General features: G+C 37.1%; 1 protein-coding gene across 1 annotated transcript in view; it reads left to right on the top strand.

Moving 5' to 3' along the window:
* The window catches only part of LOC114135329 (plexin-A2-like), an 87707-nt gene extending 66277 nt beyond the window's left edge, over positions 1–21430 (top strand). Inside the window, exons 18-32 of the mRNA XM_028002540.1 lie at positions 1008–1247; positions 2141–2284; positions 2985–3219; positions 3722–3864; positions 4539–4807; positions 7066–7132; positions 7469–7615; positions 9649–9808; positions 10548–10651; positions 12748–12844; positions 13225–13424; positions 14339–14508; positions 15465–15677; positions 17163–17313; positions 18205–21430. Coding sequence (XP_027858341.1) covers positions 1008–1247; positions 2141–2284; positions 2985–3219; positions 3722–3864; positions 4539–4807; positions 7066–7132; positions 7469–7615; positions 9649–9808; positions 10548–10651; positions 12748–12844; positions 13225–13424; positions 14339–14508; positions 15465–15677; positions 17163–17313; positions 18205–18300 — 2436 coding nt within the window. The 3' untranslated portion in view covers positions 18301–21430. The remainder of the gene's footprint in view (positions 1–1007; positions 1248–2140; positions 2285–2984; positions 3220–3721; positions 3865–4538; positions 4808–7065; positions 7133–7468; positions 7616–9648; positions 9809–10547; positions 10652–12747; positions 12845–13224; positions 13425–14338; positions 14509–15464; positions 15678–17162; positions 17314–18204) is intronic.
* Positions 21431–21931: the final 501 nt, after the last annotated feature.

The following is a 21931-nucleotide window of genomic DNA, read 5'->3' as shown; positions in this document are numbered from 1 at the left end:
CAATTTCAAAACAGGAATGTTGGAGCTGGCGGTGATATGCGAGTAAAAACGATTTTTCTTTTCTTGCCAGAATGCAGAAAATGTTGTGTGTTAGAGATATGCCCTGAGCTAATTAAGTGGTGTGGTATTGATGCCAGCCCAGAATTTGAGCCAGTCAATTAAAATTGCATGTTCTGTTGTGTCATTGGCAAAAAGGAGATATAAAGGGATTAAAGCTGAACTTTTAAGCAAATAACCTGCAGAAAATAGCCACTGGGAGAAAAAAAAAAGTTGATTGCCTCTTTTTTGCATACCTCTCGAAAGCATAACTTTGAAAGCTTCAAAATGTGTAGAATAAAAGAAAAACACTTAACTATCTTTGAACCGTTTGTCCTATGGAACCTGAAATTTATATAAACCCGGTTAGAAAGTCAGAAAATGTAATGTAACATTATGATCTTCAAAGGCAATAACAGATGAGAAGGTGCTGTTGACCTTTGGCACAAGTGTCTCACTAGGTGCGTAAAATCTTTTTTAGGCATCAGCAAATCCTCCAAGCTCCTCAAAGAATGATACGACTTTAGACATCAAGCTTATCTGTTGTCTTAAGATTCAAACTTTTTTCACCTTGAACAAAATCAAATTCACATCGATTGACACCATCATTTACAAAACTTACAGCTAAAAATTATTTTATCCAATTTATTTCAAAACTTGCTGAATTTTACAAACAGCAACATCAGATGAAATTTGAATGCATTTCTACCAGCCGCTCCAGCCTTCATACCTGAGCACGTCAACCTTTGAGGATTATACTAATCATGTTTTTGACCTCGGGATCCTGTCGGTGAGGATATGAAGTTGTTTATCCATGCCCAGCGATGACATTTTGAAATGACCTGGGGTAGATCAGTTAGTAGATGTAAGGTCATTTCAGCGAATGACTAGTTTCTATAACACACATTCTAGATCAGGTTGATATGTTGTGGAGAGTTTAAGATGGAAACGTAGATTTCATCCTTCTGCAGGTTTGCAAAGTTCTGAACACAACAACCATCAGCTGCTTCGCCCCTTCTCTGAAGGCGGATTACACTGCCGACCAGGAGACAATAAAACATGTGGAGGAGTTTGGCTTTGTCTTCAACAACGTCCAAGCTCTTCTCACATACAACAACACAGGATTTGTCTACTACCCAAACCCTTACCTGGAGCCCCTCAGCCTCTCAGGTGTTCTGGAGCAAAAACCTGGCGCTCCCATCATTCTCAAAGTAAGTCGGAGACGTTCTGGGTTATCATAGACTTACAGAACTTTGTTTTCAATGCCATTGTAAAACAACTGATCTAACACACTACTTACTTTAAGAAAGGCACACAACATAGAGTATCTTGAAGTTCTTAAACTGAGCTCTTGGCTCTTCTTAACATCACCATTGCTGATATAAATCTTCAATTTCCTGAGGGAGTCTTCCCAAGGGATCAATAAAGTACAAGTCTAAGTCTAAGTCTATAAAACAGCATATCTTCTGTGATGCAACAATTCCAGTTAAATATGGAAGACCAATCCTATATTTTGTCAGAGATGTCTCTCTGATTTGTGTTTTTTACACTTTTAATAGATTGTTAGCAATTGTTAGCTCTGCTTGGGCTGAAGGAACAGCATAGAATATGAGTTTCAGTGTAAACAAGCTAATCTTCCCTGCGCATTTTGACTCTGTGTCAGTTTACAATTTAAAATGTGAATTTTGGGTGCTAGTGTCCTCTAGATCAATTCTGAAACTTTAATTATGCAGGTGTGTGTTTGTGAGTGACACTTTTTTGGTTTTTAAAAAAAGCTTGTTCTTCACTGTGAGTTAAGTTACTCATAGTAGCTAGAGTTTCCAGAAAGAGTAATGATACTTCATAGTAATTGTACACAAGTAAAAGTAAAAAATTATGGTGTAGGAAGCCTACTCCTGAAAATAAAAATTTCATAAGTGTTACTCAAGTAAAGGTAATTAGTCACTATACATCTCTGTCACTTAGTGAACATTAAACATACTTTTCGATTCCAATAAGGAAATTAACTTTGATCAAAATAGCCTCATTGTTAAAAGTAGTTCTTAAAATACAAAATGTTTCAAATAATTGCGATCAAGTGTTGGTTGATTCTTTGTTTTAACAGGGCCGTAACCTGGTGCCATCTGCCTCCGGGGGAGCCAGGTTGAATTACACCGTGCTGATCGGAGATACCCCATGTTCTCTTACTGTGTCAGACACTCAGTTACTCTGTGAGCCACCAAACCTCACTGGGCAACATAAAGTCCTGGTGAGTCTTAATGTCATCCTCATACGACCATTTTATTTTTATTTTTCTGTTTGTCGGCATGCCTGAATGTGGGCTGCTGTCTGTAGGTCAGTGGTCTTCTTTACGTCACTTTGTTTTTGGGTCAACGGCTGGCTTTCAGTTAGTTGCTGGCTTTCTGTCATTGTCTGTCACTCATGGTCTGGTAGGTTCCCCATTACGGCACATTGTCCTCTGGAATTATTGACAAATGAGCAAATAATGACAAAAGAGCTGAAAAGAGAAGAGCAAGCTGTTCTGCCCTTTAAAAAAAGGACAAACGAAAAATGACAAGATAATTTTTTACTATACAGGTGCACTTCAAAAAGTTAGAATGTCACACAACTAATTTATTCAAATAGTGAAACTCATATTGCACACAGTGTGTCATTTTTTCATCTGTTCATTTTGATTACAGCTAACAAAATGCTAAATGTACTAAATTTAATCAGAAAATAAATGTATAAGATAATTTTTTTTTAAAGTCTCTAATATAGAGATGTCAGCTTGCTGATAAGGATGTCCAAGAACTCAAAACGGTTTGGAATGCTTTTTGAAAAGATTATAATTTGACTGATGAAAAACTAAACTACAGTTTGACTAGTCATTTAAAAATATTTTTTCCATTTTTTAGCACCCCTTTAAGATGATTTTTTTTTGTTGTTGTTTTGTATTATTATATCAGGTGCAGGTAGGTGGACTGCATATCTCTCCTGGAGAAGTTCACATCCGGTCGGACAGCCTGCTCACCATGCCAGCTATTCTCAGCATTGCGGCTGGCGGAGGATTGCTCCTCATCATCGTCGTCATCGTCCTGCTCGCCTACAGACGAAAGTCTCATGAGAATGATCTCACTCTGAAGCGCCTGCAGATGCAGATGGACAATCTGGAATCCAGAGTAGCTCTGGAGTGTAAAGAGGGTCAGTGATGTCTGAGATGTAAAACCTTTTTCGCAAAGGTTAATTTGGTCAGTTTCCTAACAAAATTTTTATTTGCAATTCCTCTATTGCACCAACAATGTTTCAATATTTTGAAAGTAGTGTAATTGTAAAGACTTCTGAAAGTACAGTATTGGTAGAAATGCAATATAACTCAACTGCATAGCTCTTAGCTAGTGTAGAACTAAACATCATTGGTTAGCAGTTTGAAAATTCCAGGTAAATAGCGCACTAACAACCCCCAACCTGCAGCTATTGTGTGTCTTTTATACAGAAGGAAGAGAAACCATAAACTAACAAGCAGCTAGCGTTAGCTTTTTTCCATAGAAGGCAAAAGTAATAGTGGAGAATATTCAGTTGTTTGCAAGCCACAATTCAAACTACTGGTGTCCACACATCGTGCATGCTGGATCTTTGAATTAGAGCAACTTCTTCTGAAATTATTGCAGAATTTTTTAACACCTCTGTCATCTGTCATGTACAGCTTTCGCTGAGCTACAGACGGACATCAATGAGTTAACCAGCGATCTGGATAGAGCTGGTATCCCCTTCCTGGACTATCGCACTTATGCAATGAGGGTTCTGTTTCCTGGCATTGATGATCATCCAGTACTGAGGGAGCTGGAGGTGAGGAGACTTTAAAGCACTGCTGCAACTTAAATATGTTGACCTCTTGCCTTCAATACAAGTCAAAATAATGAAAGTTTTAGATCATTTTGTACAACATCTTAAATATTTTTCTGCCACCCTGCATCTCTGTAGTCATAGTGATATGTTGAAAAATTTTACTTTTTATTGCTATCAACATCTCAGGGTTTAATTTGAATGCACTAGATATCCATTTTTGAATAAACCCTGATGACAAATCAAATGCCACTTAATATTTTTGCGGGAAAACGTCCACAAGGTCAAAATTAGTAAGTTGCTTAAATTACAATTGCCTTAATCAGTCAATATTACGTTCACAATGACATGCACTCTCTAGGAACTCACTGATTGCATCTCATTTTGTTTAAAGCGAAGCCCCTTAATTAGTGTAAAAATTTGAATTTATACATCGAAAGAAAAAATATGACCCTTCTTTTCAAGGGAAGAACAGATGAGTCCAAGAGTAGCACATCGTGCAAAGACTGCAGACACATGAGTTGTTCTGGTTTTCACTTTGCCCTTGGAGGTGGTCTGTGAGAACTGTCGTGTCAATTTCCTTTTGTTTTTCATACATTCTGACTCATCCTTCTGCAAGTGCTATTTAATAAGTGTACGCATCTTTGTGTGTGTGCAACTGTGCGTGATGCATGCAGGTTCCTGGGAGTGGACAGGCGAATGTGGAGAAAGCCTTGAAGCAATTTGCTCAGCTGGTGAATAACAAGGTTTTCCTGCTGACATTCATCCGCACACTGGAGACGCAGCGCTCCTTCTCCATGCGAGACCGTGGCTACGTCGCTTCACTCATCATGACCTCCCTGCAAGGACGGTTGGAGTATGCCACAGACATCCTCAAACACCTGCTCTCCGACCTTATAGAGCGCAACCTGGAGAGCAAGAACCACCCCAAATTGCTCCTCCGGAGGTATTATTTTGTCTTAAATCAAGATGCTTTGTTCAAAAATCATTGAACAATTTCTATTACACTAAAAATAATCAGGAAGAGTTTGTGTATTCTCCACAATACATTTATTGAAAATCTCCCACTGACTGCACCATTAATATTTTAATTTAAAACATATAAATTAATAAGAGCTGAAAACCAGAAAATTCAGCAATCAAATTATTTTTTGATTAACCAATATCTACTCAATGCTTCATTTGTTATAAAAATGTTAAATTACTCAAAAGAAACTTAACATTGCACAGAGGTTAGACAAAGCAACATATAAAAGGCTAATAAATACATTTAACACAGTCAAACTGGAAAACTAGATGTCTTTCCTCATAAGACATCAATTCAGGGTAGATGAGTCAGATGATAGTTGATTGACTCATCAAGTGTATATTTAGGGGAACTTAAACTGACTAAGGAAAACTGAAGACTAATCTATCTTTACAACTTAAAAATGATTCCCTTATGACATAAAAAAGCCTATTCTAAGCTCCTAATAGTACAACATTCTATCACTCCAGCTCTAACAAGTGCGTTTATATAAGTTTGTATCTCAAAATATGTAATCCTGTCATTGAATTATAAAGTATTCCAAGCCCAGCCCAATTAGTAATGAGTATTTAAATGTACCGTTAGGTATGAATTATTTTAAAGCTCTGGATTTCAGAAACAGTTAAAATAATATTGCCAGCCTTTTATGAAAGCTTTTATCCAGTCCAATCTATAAGAAATATTCACATGTTGTGTAAGACGTTTACATAAATGGCTTGGTAGTACAACTAGCAAGGTCATATACTTATAATGTTTTGAAATCCATTGGCGTGAATAAGAAACTTCTTCGACAGAATTAATAGTATTTCTTTGGTTGGGATTGACCTCCAGAGGTGTTGGTTAAAGTTCACATACATGCATATGCAGAAAAATGAATCCCTTTTTCTTTGTAACTTGCAGTTTATTCTTCATGTAATCTGTTCTCACATTAGTCAAAGAAATCACTTAAGTCTATTTGCAAAAATGCAAAGAAAAATATGAAAGAAAGTTCACCAGGATTGTGTTCTTTCTTGGTAGAATTGCACGAATGCTCCACTGCAGTGACTAGAAAACCTTTCTGACAGAAAGCCAACCTGTCCTGATCAGCGCTGTTTATCTTTTAGCATAGCTAATTCCTCAGTGCATTGTTCTTTCCAGCCCAGTTACCACCCTTCTGATGGTTGAGTAACTAGGCCAGTGAAGGGAAGCCCACCTCTCTTCAGCTTCGTTTTGTGCAGCCGTGTGAAACACTGGTTGCAAGTCTGAGGAACAGGGTGACTGAGCAGACAGGTGAAAGACAGGAGTGTTAAAAGTGATAGAGAGTGGGGGGACTGGCAGAGGAAGAGACCCTAATGGGGAAGAGTGAGTGCAGTGGTAGCAGAGTTGTTGTCAGTCTGACTTATCTTCTGTATGCCCCCTCATGAAACATTCAACTGTAGCTCACGTTTCTTCTCCTGTCACCTCTCCTCCTCTCCTTTCTCTCTCCTCTTTCCCTCTTTCCCTCTTCCCTCCACCTCGAGTTATCTGGCGATTGTTTTTTTTTTCTTTTTTCTTTTCTTTTTTTGCTGTGCTGACACCAGCCTGCTGAATGTTTCATGAGACGTTTGTGGGGAGAAAACTTGTGTTCTGACACTCATTATATATAAGGCTAAGTTCAAATAGGAGCCAGTAGAAGAAGCTGTTTGCCCAAACCTATTAATCTTCTGCACACATTCAAAATGTTGAACAAGGTCTCATCGACAGTTGCGTCACTGCAGGTTAAGGTTGTAATGCAGGTAAGGGCCAAAAGTTGTGGAGAAAAAGCATGGCTATAATGCAGCAAGCTTTAGGCCTGGTATTGAAGGAAAAATTTCTAGCTTTTTTTCCAGTGTCTGAAAATCGAGACATCTTTCAATCTGAACTCATGTAAAGTGCAGTCATTGAAAAACAGTGTGAGATATCTAAAGTAGCCATTTAGTCTGGACAATTATGTCATAATCTACAAGTGCTGTGCACTGGCAGCACTTACCTGACATTACAGTGTAGTGTGTGTCCACTGAGGATAAACGGCCAAGCGCAAATTTCTTAAACTGTTCTGTCTAGGTCTTGTAGTCGCAACACAGGCAGTCTTAAAATAATGAAAAAATAATCAGAGCACTCCAGCTCTCTGCAGGACGCCTCCTGATAATGAATGAGTGTGCCTCTTTCTCGTCTTGCAGAACAGAGTCGGTGGCAGAGAAGATGCTGACAAATTGGTTTGCCTTCTTGCTTCACAAATTTCTCAAGGTAAAACAAAGTCATTCTCTGTTCTTTTTGCTACAGGTATCACAGTGATGTACTACAGGCTCCTTAAAATGTTTTGTATAGATTTTTTTCCTAAATAGCCTCCTCTAAATTCTTGTTGTGGCTGAGTTTATGAATTCCTGATATTGATGTGCTTTTCCACACTATTGAAGGGTTATGTTACCAGTGAGGTTGAACGTCTCTATAGTTTTCTTGATTCATAATGTTCACATTAGCAGGTCACGTGTCATCTACCCATTCATAGAAATCTGTTTTCTTTCTCATCCCTTCTTTCTCTCATTTTTCAATCCAATTGCTTGGATTCCTTCCAAAACAAAGGAGTGTGCTGGGGAGCCTCTGTTCATGCTGTTCTGTGCCATCAAACAGCAAATGGAAAAGGGACCCATAGACTCCATCACAGGGGAGGCTCGCTATTCCCTAAGTGAAGACAAACTCATCCGGCAGCAGATTGAATACAAAATGCTGGTGAGTAAGAAAAGCATCCATAAAGGAAAAAAAGTCCTCTATTTAGTCAGTATTAATATGTTGTGCTATTAGAAGAGAACCCTCACAGTTTCATACGCAGTTTTAAATGAAAATGTCTCAACACATGACAAATTAAAGGAAAAATATGGAATGCACTTGGATGCAAACACAATGTTTGGGGCTCTATGAGCATCTACAGTCTAAACACACATTCTGATGTTTTCTTCAAGCTGAAAGATGAATGAACTGAACTCTAATCTTCATAAGCAAACATTTATTATATACAAAGAGAAGTCCTTTTACCAAACTGAGAGCTACTGACTGGAATCATGAAGCACTCCACAATTATTTTCATAACTAAAACACCTTAAATTTGATCTGCCCTTGATTGTTCTTTCAAAGTATTTGAAGAAAAGTCATTCCTTAAACTTGAGCACAAGCTGATCAGTAAATCCAGGACCTAAACTGTAAACTGCAATCCACAAATTCCTGTTTTTCAATTATAAATAATTACTTGTTCACACCTTTACTTGTTCAAAATGTGTAACACAGCAAAACATGTAATTTTAAGTGAAAAATATGTGCTGATGTTTAAAAATCATGAAATATCTGCAAAAAAATAACTGTTTGTAGAAAATGTTTCATTTCTACAGTCAAAACCAAAATGATAAATGCTCAAGTTTATCTTTACAAAGGAAAGTTTCTAGGGATGGAAGAGAAACGTCCAAAGTTGTCTGTTGGATAAATGCTGCTAAGATTTTCTCTTGGGATGACCAAGTCTCCATAAGATACTATCAATATACCAACCAGACTTCTGGGAGACTTGCCAAGAAAAGTCCTCACAAACATAAATATGTGGAGTTTATGCAGCCCTGATGGGTTTTTGCCTGGAACCATTTCCTTTGGTCAGATAATACAAAGATTTAGCTTTTCATCAGGAAACATTCCAGAAGGATGTGGTGTTAAACATAGGAAAAATAATACAGTGAAAAGCACTTCAAGAGAATTGTTAGTTACGGTGAAGAATCAGTTATGCTTTGGGCATACTTCTGTTCAAAGACGTAAAGCTCCCTTTATAAAATACCAGAAAATATTGAATAAAATTCACCCAAAAACTAAAAATGTATATTTCAGAATGATAATCATCTAAAAAAACATGACTAAATTAATATGGAGATATTTCACTTGACACAAAACATATCCTATGGCCATTTCAAAAACCTATGGTCTTTCCATAGCCATGTTTTTGTTTAATTCTTTAGCAGGGAAACGAAACAATGTGGCAGGCACTGTAATGTGTGAAGGGGATACAGAATAAAATCAAACTGGTATATGAATGTATTTGTGTCCTACAGATGAGGATGTTGGCATGACTAATGTGAAATGAGGATTATCAATCAGAAGGACACTGATCTGTAGAAATCATGTTCCTCTAAGACAAATCAACCAACCACACCAGCAGAAAGTCCACAGCAGGACAACAGAGCCTCTTAATACCCCGCTTTCATCCTGCATACAGGCTTTTCCTTGTTTCACGTGTCCACTCATATGCGAATGAAAAATCAAAAAGGCAGCTTTATACATTCAAACTGTTAAATATAATTAGGAGCAGAGACTTTGCCAAATTGCTAATTTTGTCTATCCTAATTACTAAAGTCAAGCATTTGGGCCAACTACACGTCTCTGTCCTTTACATTTCTATTCAAACGGAGCTGGCTGGGATGCTCCAGCAGCCCATCAGAATCCGTTTCCCCTCTGGCTTCAGCTGCAGAGCAGAGCCAGCCAGCGACAAGATGACACCTCTCTGATCGCCACGTCGGAGAGTGTGAGAGGCTCTGTCTCATTACGTGTTTAATGCTGTTGCCAGAGCTGCACAGTCACATCCTGGAGGTGTGAAATTACATTTCAAGCCAAGATGCTCTCCACCAGGACATCTTGGTGAAGAGCAGGTAATGAAAGGACCTCCCAAGCAACACCTCTCTCTCTCTCCTTTTCTGGGTTTCTCTCTCTCTCTCTCTGTCCTGGATCTCCAGACGCTGAGCTGTGTGAACCCCGACAATGAGAACAGCCCAGAGATCCCAGTCAAGGCTCTCAACTGTGACACAATTACCCAGGTGAAGGAAAAGATCCTGGATGCTGTGTACAAAAATATGCCATACTCCGCCCGACCTCGAGCTACAGACATGGACCTGGGTGAGCGAGTCAGACAATCTTTTGATCATAGTAGCTGTCTCATGCATTATATTCTGGCAGAAAATCAACTGCATAACAACCTGTTGGAATAATGTCACAGTGGCAAAGATTCACCTGACAGTGGCCATGTTAACACAAATTACAGAGAATGTTTGACATCAGCTCCTCCATTGTTTCCGCATACTCCCCAAACCTGCTTGCAGTTGCAATCACAGCAACACCCCAACAGTGACATTAAACTTTTTTGACAGGACTACTCCAGGAAGGCTTACACCCACGGCATGTCATCTGATACTGAGTGATGCGGCACAAATTTAGGTGGCATGCACCTTCACACAGAGTAAATAAAACACCGTCTTGGTATCGCCTGATAGTGCTTTGGGCATGTAGCTTTACACCTTCAGGGGCTTTTACAGGTTAGGGATTTAGGGAGGATGTGTCTCATTGCCCCAGGTGGCTCAAAGAAAGATACTGTGTCCTTTCATTTTGTTCTCACTCCCCCTGACTTGTAATTGTCAGGGACAAGAAGCAGTCTCGTTGACATTTTGCCTGTTTCGCTTGACAGCCTGCACATTGTAAAGAATAAACATAACACACAAGGATAATATAACCTTAGGGGTAGTGCAGGCTAACAATTCATGTCAGACAGGGAGAACATAGGTTTGAGACATGTGAGAAATACTGTAAACATTACACAAAATAACAGCAATTTGTTGCTTTTAAATGTGTTTTCCAACAGAATGGCGGCAGGGCAGAACAGCTCGTGTGGTCCTGCAGGATGAAGACATTACAACAAAGATAGAAGGCGACTGGAAGAGACTCAATACACTCATGCACTACCAGGTGAGGGAATAAAATTAATACCAACATTACAAAATTGGTCATCTTCTCCTGATTATTCTTTTTCTTAAATCATTACGTTCCTAAATTGAGTGAAGGATGCTCATCAAAAGCACCAGTTAAAGTGACATTTGTTTTCTGCACTTGAAATTGTTCAACGGCTCCAAATTTTTCAATTCCTGAATAGTCTCTGGAAGCAATTGATGCAACAAAACCTATGGTTGCGTGCGTAAGGTACAACACTTTAAATAACTAAACTGTTGAATGTAATTTTCATTGCATGACAAAACCAAGCCAAGATAATTGCCAACAAAATTCAGAAAGTAGTCCATTGCCTTGTAAAAGGAAGGAAAAGAGTACACAATAACAACAACCGTAATGGTTCCAAGAGATGCAATTGAAAGTCGAGGTTGCAAGTTTAAAGGAATTTGGACACATTATCTGCACTTTGCAGGATTGGAAGCTCTCCAAACACCAGATTTCTGAGGAGGCAGGTGGTGAAAAATCCTCAGCTGTTGGCAAAATACATTTGAACCAAGACTTGGGAGGAACAGCTACTGATGCTTTGTTACTACTTGAAGTCACGTAGTAAACAAAGAAGGACTCCTTGTCTGAACACTGAGGAATATACTACTGCTGACCCAAAAGCAAAAGTAAAGTCAGCTTCAATTTGCTCAAAACTATAAAAATGAGTCAAAGAGGCTTAGGGATTTGTTCTGTGGAGCAATGAATCAAAACTAGAATTTTTCAGGTCAATGGATCTGTGATACGTCTGCAGGAAGACTGAGGCATACACTGAAAAGAACAACATGCGTGCAGTAAAGCATGGCTGAGGGTCAGTGATCCTCAGAACCTGCTTTGCTTCCTTTGGTGCTGAAATCTGCACCATGTGAACACCAAGAGGGATTCAATCAAGTGTCAGAAAATCCTGGGATAAAATGAGACGAGTTGATGTATCACACTAGCAGGTTATATCAGCAAACAGATAATCTTCCTAAGATTTCTTACATTTCCAGACTTAATATTAGTTCTTAGTTAATATGTGTATTGCACAGCTGCTAGTTTGTACAGTACATTTTGCCAATGAACCAAATTTGCAGTGGGACTCAAGGAATTTTAGCTGCAACTGTAGCAGCATCACAATCTAAGCAATCTGGGTTAATACAAAACAAGTAAACCAGCTGATTCATACAAGAAACGTGGACTTGTGTGTCATTTTTAGCCTCCATTTTTTCCTAGGTCTTGAATGTTAACACACAGGTCACTGACTTCAAATGCCAATTCATTCTTCCTTGCCAGTGGTATGATTCACCTTCAGGCCTTTTCACACAGCTGACATTTCAGCAAGTTATTTATTATAATATAGACAAACAAAAACAATGAAACTTTTTCTTCAAGGGGTTTTAAAGTTATATACTCCTAAGAGAGGAAGAGGAGAAAAGAATTCCTTCATTTTCAATACTCAGGTGAGGTGTAGAAGTGTTTGACGTGTTGCTAAGCTTTTTGCGACGTGAGCCAAATCTGTAACACATGCAGAACAGCATTTTTTCTGGCAGACATTTTAAGACGTTCCTGGAACTCTTGCATACGCAAATTAAATATTAGTGCTGTTGTTGCCAGATTAATTTAACTTAAAGAAAAAACGTTAGGATAGCACGCAGCACAACATTTATCGGTTTATTCAGGTAAAGTCCTATTTTAGTGCTTCATGCTAGACTTGAAGGAACATTGCTTCTCGCCCAGCTGAGTCAGACTGCAGTACTGTGTATTATTGACAATACTGTATTACATAATATTACATAAATTTTTTGCAGCTGTACTTAACGGGATGCACAAAATGTATCCCATTCACACAATATTTGGTCTCTTCAATAGCTTGTGAATGTGGTGTGGTCATTGTCACTGAAGGCCAGTTCTCTTAAAACCCACGGATGGCTATGCTATTTGCTCCTTTGAATCATAATTGTCAAAAAATAAATAAATTAAAAAAATTCGGCTCCTTGGTTTTATTGCACTGATGATACTTTGAATTTTTCTTGCTGCTTTTGACCAATATTTGCGAGGCAAACATTTCATGAAGCTGCACCTTTGTTTCTCAGGTATCTGATCGCTGTGTGGTGGCCTTGGTGCCCAAACAGATGTCCTCTTTCATCATTCCCTCCTCAGCCAGCTTCCCACGCAGTATCAGCAGATACGGTCAGCAATGTGAAACAAATACAACTACCTAATGTTCATCCATCTTATAGAAGCGTGTTTTTTTAAAGATGGACAAACCACTGTTACTTTTGCAGATTTCATAAACAATAAGATGCCTCAAAAGGGTCAAATATGCTTAATTTTTGTGATTTAAAGGTAAATAAACCTTAAAATTTAGTTTGTGTTTCTTTTTGTTTGCTTCTTTTGTTTTTGTTTTTTTTTTGTTTTTTTAATTTGCATTATTACTTGCAGGGTAGGGACACTTTCTTTAACAAATATGCTTTTATGTGATTATACAGTCTCAATGCATATCCCACCTGCTTAGCTGGTTTATTTTAAGTTTATTTTGGAACATATCTTTTGCCATATTGCCAACCTAGGTATGGACGTCCCATTCCGCTCCACCCCCACCAGCCCTGACAGCCCTCACTCCCGTGTGCCTATGCTCACCCCTGACCTGGAGAGTGGTGTCAAAGTTTGGCATTTAGTCAAGAACCACGACCACGGTGACCAGAAAGAGGGCGAACGCGGAAGCAAGATGGTGTCTGAGATCTACCTAACGAGACTCCTAGCAACTAAGGTGACACTCAAAAGATAAAGATACCATGTTCATTTTCTCCTAAGCATGTGATTTAATCTCTTATTTATTTGTAAAGTCCGGAACATTTTGGCCATAATGGTAAATAGAACAGCTGATATTAAACCCACTTGAAGATCTACCGTATTTCTGCATGAAATCTGCATAAAGGGCTTTTATTTTGAAGCTGATGACTGTCATTTGGTGTAGAGGAAATGCAAGAACAAGCAGATTTTTTTTAAATAGTTTTGTCTAAATGATGTTTACTTCCAGATACAAAAAACATTTAAGTTGTTAGTATGGCATGTTACATTTTTCGTTGCAATGATTCCTGTTGCAAATCATACTTATTTTGTGACTGGACTTATTTTTGAAACATTCATAGTTACTTCTGTGGCCCTTGTGGGAAAATAATTTTCCATCCCTGCATTTGATGGTATTCAGTGGTAGATTTAAAGATAAAAATGTTATGTAAAATAAAAAAACATATATTCATCTTCACTTATATCATCATAGCAATAACAGGGAAAACTGTGATTAAATATATTGCTCACAGTTAAACCTGCTATACTTTCATGCAGCTAATAGGATGTACACCCTTTGCTTTAAAAAAAAGAGCTATAATCAGTAGCAAAAGCGCAATGTACAATTTTTAAGTCATTTACTGTGCAACATTTTTTGCTGTAGACCAATACAGCAATTACGTGTTCTGTTGGGATAGCGTGGTATCTATGGAAAGAGCAAACTGGAATGGATTACATTTTTTCAGCTTCTCGTACGTTTCCCGTTACTTTGTTTTTCTTATCCATGTGTGAATTTGAACTTATCGTGCACCTATTCTGTAAGATAAACATATTACCAGCAGAAGCAAAACTACTGAACTGCTTCATTAAGTTTCTCTTCGTGTTTTTTTACAGGGCACGTTACAGAAGTTTGTGGATGATCTCTTTGAGACTTTGTTCAGCACCGTATGTCGAGGCACTGCTCTGCCTCTCGCCATCAAATATATGTTTGACTTCCTCGATGAGCAGGCAGACAGACATGGCATCCATGACATGGACGTTCGCCACACATGGAAGAGTAACTGGTGAGAAAAATTTCCCACTTAAGACATATTAAAAGTTTATTAAACAGCCAGGAATATATTCACCAACTCTCTTTCAATGCTTCCCTCATTTATGAACTAATACTTATATATGTTACCAGATGTTTTGCTGTGTTTGGATACTGTCCATCATTTTGATTTACAACAGTGATTTGCTATAAATCTAATTAGTCATTTTATCAACTTAAAGACACATTATTAACTAATTATAACCTAGACCCATGTTTGGAAAAGTCTTTCTGAAAATTTTAATTAAATTTTATTAAAGGATATAAGCTCTGTGTTAGAAGGGAATAATGATCAAAACTTGCTGGCTAAATGCAAGAATATAGCAGCTACACAACACAAATTGGTCTGATGTTGGCACAAAATATTTTTCAAGTTTGAAGACATTGATTTAGTGATGGTTTAATAAATGCTGATGGGCTACAACATGCAATATGTTAAAAAATGTAGAAACTAAAGTCTTTCTGAGAAATAATTTACTGATTTCCAACTAGGTTTGGGTCAAACAAAAAATAAAAAAACATCCATTGTTCCTAAACGAAGACCTATAATTAAGACTGTCTGCCTTCAGAGCACATTCCAACCTCCAATATGAATGTACCTGTTTACACATTTCCTGATAGCATTAATTATAATTTTAGAATAACTAATTTAAGAGGAATTTATTATTTACCTCATGCTTCAAGGATTTTCCTAGCTTTATGTTGTTCTTGGAAATATTTTGTAGATGTGGGACTTTACCAGAGCTCAAATATCCATCTAGTTTTCATAACTAACGTCAAGCATAAAAGTCAACATGGGATTAATTAAACTCAGATTCAAAAGGAGCTTTTGATGTTTGGAAAGTATTTAATTTCTCTTTGCAAACATGTCTTGCAGTGTTTACACTATTTCTTTCATTTTACTCTGTCAATATCTTTCCATATTTCCAGTCTCCCGCTGCGGTTCTGGGTGAATGTAATCAAAAATCCCCAGTTTGTGTTTGACATCCATAAAAGCAGCATCACAGACGCCTGCCTGTCAGTGGTGGCACAGACCTTTATGGACTCTTGCTCAACATCTGAACATCGTTTGGGTAAAGATTCGCCCTCCACCAAGCTGCTCTATGCCAAGGATATTCCACACTATAAGAGCTGGGTGGAAAGGTAAATATAAATCAAAAAAGTAATTTGTGTTACAATTAAGCATGAAATGTTCAAGGTGGAATAAATTTACCAATTTCACAATAACAAGAATGTAACCAACAATTTTTAACAAATCTACAACATGATCTACTTGCTTTTACTTTAAACGGGAAAGAAACTATTCTATATACTGCTGTTGAAATGATCTAACATATTCATTAAAACATTTACAATAATGTTATCTAAACTATTTGATATTTTTATTTTGCTACAAACACATAAAAATATAGTATGAAAACAATCTAAATTTAGTAGCAGTTTTTGATCAATAATTAAACGTTTTAGAGAACAAAGTATTTTTTGATCATGCTCCTTATAGAGTAAAACAGATTAACATTTAGCTAGAAGGATAAGCTAATGACTGCTCAGCATCCAATAAATGCTGAGCAACATCAGCAGCCATTCTTGTTGCTTAGAAAAGACAAAGGAAATAAAGAAATTGACTTTCCAAAAACGGGAAAGTCGATTATATCTCAGTGCCAGTAATAAATTGTGTATGATAAGTTTTATGTTTCAGGTCTACTATATTTTACAAATCCCTAATCAGATTTCACGTTATCAAAATATTGTATACTATTTTGAGTCAGAGCAGATAAACCAGCCAGTAAAAACATTCTGATATTGTTTTGTATTTTCATTTAAAAAAAACGTCTATTTTTTATTGAATACTCTGAACCTGGCAATTTGACGGCCTTGTGGCAAAAGGTGCTGACACCACTACTTCATATTGACAAAATAAATCCGCACTCTGGCACATTAAAATTAAAATAGCCTTAAACAGTAGGAACAGTATGACAAAAAGTGTTATGGTTTTTAAAATGTAATTTTTTAAAATGCTCCTTGATACTTCTAATAGACTCATGTCAAGTTTTAGTAAGTCTCAATATCAGAACCGTTATAAAAACTAAGTAAATTAGATTACCTTTACAATAACTTGGTTTCACTTTCGAGCTAGTAATCAAATTAAACAAGTTCAGTTGTTGACATTAATAAAATGTTGACCTGCAGAACCAGAATTTCTCTAAATCTACAGATTTATTTATTTCCTGTTTGGTGTCAAGACAATTTTTATATGTCTTTCTGCAACTTTAGATGCAGTTAAATGCAACAATAACAATGTATGGGAATCAGCTAAGCTACTAATTCCTACAGTGTAAGGGCATCTATTTTGAACGCTCTAAAAAATTTGAATTTTCTTTTAATTCATCATCTATATAAACTGAAAGTCCAAACCTCTGACTGACGCATTTCTTTATTTTTCTGCACAAACGTCTCTGATGTACATAATCCTTTATCCTTGAACATTCTCTGGATTTTCACATCAGTCTGAATTCAAATTAGGAGAAAAGCTCCAGTATGCATGGCTGTGTCCTTGACACCGAGTCCATGCGTGTGTGTGTGTGTGTGGGTGTGTGTGTGTGTGTGTGTGTGTGTGTGTCCTCTCAGGTACTACGCTGACATCAACCGCCTACCTGCCATCAGTGATCAGGATATGAATGCCTATCTGGCTGAACAGGCTCGCCTCCACTCCAGTGAGTTCAACGTACTCAGTGCCCTGCATGAGATCTACGCTTACGTCAGCAAGTACAGCCAAGAGGTGAGGCCCTCAACACATCACAAAGTGGAAACTGGCTTCAGTTAGTAGTTGGTTGACTGAAAGTACAATTTGCTCTACTGATTTATATGATAAACATTTTGTATGGAGAGTGGATTGTTTTGTTTTGCTTACTGTTTATGGAACTGTGGAGTTTTTGCCCAATTCTTTTTCTCTGCAGCTTTTTCTGGTCATTTTGTTTTTGTAATTAATTTGGGTATACAACTTGGAACCTTTAGTGTTTTTGCTGATTCACTTGGCGCTCATAGTGTTGTTTCCAGTCAAAACAGGCTTTAGATTTAGAAAGAAAAAATAAATGAGCTGCGCCAGCTGAACCTGAATCATTTAGCATCTGAGGAGCCAATTATTTCCTTATTTCCCATCACAAGTTGATGAAACTTGATTAGAGAATTGATGTGAAACTTAAATATCTCAAAAACAACTCTCCATTTGCCAGCTAGAAAAGACATTACAGTTAATTGTGGCAATTAGCTTATTATTTTTTCTCTTGAAAAAGTCAGAAATAATAAGATGAAGACTTTTGTATGTGGTCATCAGATCCCATAAACTGTAATGAAATTATTTAATCAGTGCTTAATGTATTGGTTTTCATACTTAGATATGCTCAAAATTACAACCTAAATCAGCTCATCAGTCCAACCCTAGGACTTTACAAGTTACTACATTTGTATTGAATCCAAATAAATAAAACTGGAATAAATAATTTAAGCACATATGTACCTAAAGATAAATTTGCTGCTGCAAAATATTTTCATTTCAAACCCTGCATGTGCAAATCAGATTCCTTCAGCTGACTGACAACACACATTGTGTCCTTGGTTACCTGGCTATTTCATCTTGTGTGTTTGTGTGTTGTTTTTTTGTCTGTTCTAGATCATTGAGGCACTGGAGCAAGATGAACAAGCCCAGAAGCAGAAGCTGGCATACAAAGTGGAGCAGATCATATTTGCCATGTCCCCAGAAAGCTGAGATATACACACCAAAACATAAAGAATTCCCAAGATAAATACACATATGGTGTGTCCAAACTTTAGCGTTTAATACCACAAATCAAAGTGTAATGGAGGAGATTAAATATTTAACATCCAAGTTCCTCAGATGTGGACATCAGCACTTCCATATGTGGATGTGTAATCATAATCACACATACAGATACAGCATACACAGAAAGATTTATCTAACTTACTGTGTAAACATACACACACATAAATACAAATGTACATACACAAACCACAGCAGTGCATCCCAAAGCAAAGACTTTTACTACCAGTGTCACTTTTTTTCCTGAAGAAACTCCAACAAGAAAACATTCGGCTTCTAAAACACTCAAACGGAGAGCAAAAGGATTTAGGCCATCATCAATTGCAGATTTAACTGCCAATTCCTATCCACTGGGAAAATGGTTTGCCTCTGTAGACGGTGCTTGTACTAACTGTGCGAAGCACCAGCGTGAGCTCTGAAGAGAACAGGACTTAATAAGAGAATGACTCAACGCTTAAGCCAGCGGAGGAGCTCGACAAAGACAGAACCCAATTTAATGGGACGACACGTCTGTTGAGACGCAACTCAAAGTACATTTTATGTCAAAGTTGAAGGACAGTTATTCATGTGACTGACTTGGAGTGACATTGCTATTTGTAGCCATTCTGAGCAGAGATGTGTGACTATGTGTTGTTAAGCCTTTGCTAGGGGCTTTTAAAAGAAGTGCAGTGTTATGTTTCACTCTGTGACGATTGTCTGAACTTCTAAACTCTGAAGCGAGTAAAATCTCCTAAGAGTCCCAGACTCAGACATCTCAACGCTACAATTTTTAATATATATGGAGATATTTTGGGTCCTCTTCCTGGATTTTACTGCACCCCGTGATTCATTTGAGTTAAATGCTCCTGTCAAAGCTATTAATAAAACATGACATTGTACGGAAGAGATCTCATTTGAGATAGGACATTTTTACAGTGATCTATAGGGCACTAATTCAGCCATTCAAAGATAAGTGGAGGCCGAATTGTACTGTTGCAGAAAGCATGATTAATGATGTTTTAAGCGTGATCGTGGATCAGATTAGCCTAAATTTGGCCCATAGCACCCTACCCTCCACCCTTCCCTTCTCATCAGTTATTGTTTACATGAAGCGTAATACTTGAAATGCACCCGGTGTACAGGATATTAAGAACACCTGCAGCTCTTGTCAAGTAACTTGGATAGATTAAGGTAGATAAAGCCGTTGATGCGTTATTGATTTTTTCCAATATGGTGTCCAACTTGAGCTTGACGTCGAACTGAATTGTGGGTGAAAAGCTGAAAAGGAGCTGTAGATTTGTGCAAAGCAGGTGTGCTTATATTTTGTAAACAGAGTGAATATTTAATTAATTAAATCTGTGTTTGGATCAGCTTTTGATCCGTTTCAAGTCTGTTTGTTGCGTCACAATGTGTTTCTGTGTTTCAACCCACAGTGCCTTGAAAAAGTATTTGCCCTTTACATTTTCTTCTGTGTTTGCTTCTATATAACACTTAATTGTTTCAAATAATCAAATTAAAATGAAAAATGAAACAAAAAAAAATATAAATTGCATTTGTTAGAATAAAACCCTAGCTCTGTGAAAATATAGTTAGCCTCTGGTTACATTATGAATTACTGTACCTGTTTGTTGGTTCATTTTTACAAGCCACATTCTTGCCTACAGTTGAGATCATGAAATCACTCAAACAAAACCTTTCTGGCAACATGAAGTAGAGTAAAAGATCTCAAAAAGAACTAAAATTCATAATGCCCAGTTTTATTGCCTGCCCCAATAAAGGGTGGGTATTTATTATAAAACAAATATGAGAAAGAGACTGGACCAAAATGGCATAAATGAGGTGTTTCCCAGGCACAAAGCACTTCTTATCATTCAGACTGGTAAGCGAAAGGTAGTACTTTTATGAAGATTTCGGACATAAAACTGATACATTATTTAAGAAGAAACAAATGAAAAAAGAAAACACATTATTTTCACTGTACAAATGATGGACCAAGGATGGTCTCCAGCAGAAAATCCTGACAGAGAATGTGCTGCCATCAATTATTGACGTTAAGCTCAAGCCTACTTGGGTTGTGCAGCGGAATAATTCAAAGCAAACCAGCAAGTCCACCTCTGAGTCCACCTTCTGGAGTGGCCTGGTCAGAGGCTCTATTCAAATCCAATTAAAATGCCGTGCCATGGTGGAAACCTATTCATGCTCAAAAATCCTCTAATATGTCTGAAGTAAATCAATTCTCCAAAGAGTAGGTCATATTTTCTCAACAACTTAAAGATTCACTACAAGTTATCCCAAATGCTAATATAACCAACTATGAACTTTGCGGAGCAATTAGTTTTTCACATATGGCAAGGTTGGTTAAATAAATAAATTCATTTACAAACTGTGTTTTGTATTTAATCACTTTGTCTTTTTCTTCTGTTAAAATCTGTTGATTGATATAAAAAAAAATTAAGTGTAAAAAACAGTGTAAATCTGTAAGGGGCAAATGCGTTTTTTAAGGCAACAATTTCATTTTGCTTTCCAGTATACATACATTTGACCTGGCTACTTTAGTTTCAGCGCTGGTGTTGCTACAGCACACATTTCTAAGCTTTCAGCCAATTACCATCATGAAGGAAAAAAAGTCTACTTGGCCATCACTCTGATTCTGAGTTTTACTTTTGATTGTTTCACCCATTGTGATGATGCTAGATGAAGACCTTTTGATGCTTTTCATTAAGAAGCACGCTCAGTCTTTTGCTGCCAGTTTTACCATCTCAGTATTTAGAGGAGATTTTACACTCCTCACAGGACCTTGATTCATGGAAAAATGTGTTAAAGATAAACAAAAACAAAAAAAAAACAAATACATTTCATGTTAAGTGTTAAAATATTATGGAATCCATCTGTTTCATGTGTGGTTTGACAGCGATAATTTATAAATGTGTTGTGCAATAAACTGTCATGTTTAAACTGTAATTTTTTTTAAACAATCTATAACTGTATAAATACTGTACATAAAAACACTCCTATTTTGCAAGTAAAAGATTCACTTTTTACTGTTGTTATACATTAAATGCGCAGCTGATGAAAATTCTTTCTGTTTCATTGCTTCAGTTATTATTGCAGTCTGTGTTTCAATGGGGGGACGGGTGACATTTTGTTTCCCTTCAAGAGGCTCATAACACTTTTTGTTTCTTTCTTTTTTTAATGCTCACAACTTTACCAATGATTGAAATAGTGAAATTTGTAAAAAAAAAAAATAATAATAATAATAATAATCACTTCTTCATTACAGTAACACTGTGATAAAGATTTTAGTTGCTAGTTCATGGTTGAAAGATGCAACATATAGCATATAAATGGAAACCAGATGTTTTTGCCAACTGGCATAAATTTGGGAATAGCACAAGAAAGGATATTCTTTCGTGTGCTATTCCCAAATAAACCTGTAGAGATTTATTTTTTGCCTTTGTTTAAAACAAGCAAAGAGTCAGAAGATTCTTATTTTTTGTGAAACATATGTAGTGCAAGCCATGTGTAAATCAAAAAAATTATTTGTTAAAAATAAAAAACACTTTTCTGGTCAAGGTTCTGC

The sequence above is a fragment of the Xiphophorus couchianus genome, chromosome 20 (genome assembly GCF_001444195.1).
Source record: "Xiphophorus couchianus chromosome 20, X_couchianus-1.0, whole genome shotgun sequence".
NCBI lineage: Eukaryota > Metazoa > Chordata > Actinopteri > Cyprinodontiformes > Poeciliidae > Xiphophorus > Xiphophorus couchianus.
The sequence above is the reverse complement of the archived record's forward strand: the minus strand, read 5'-3'. Positions and strand labels throughout refer to the sequence as shown.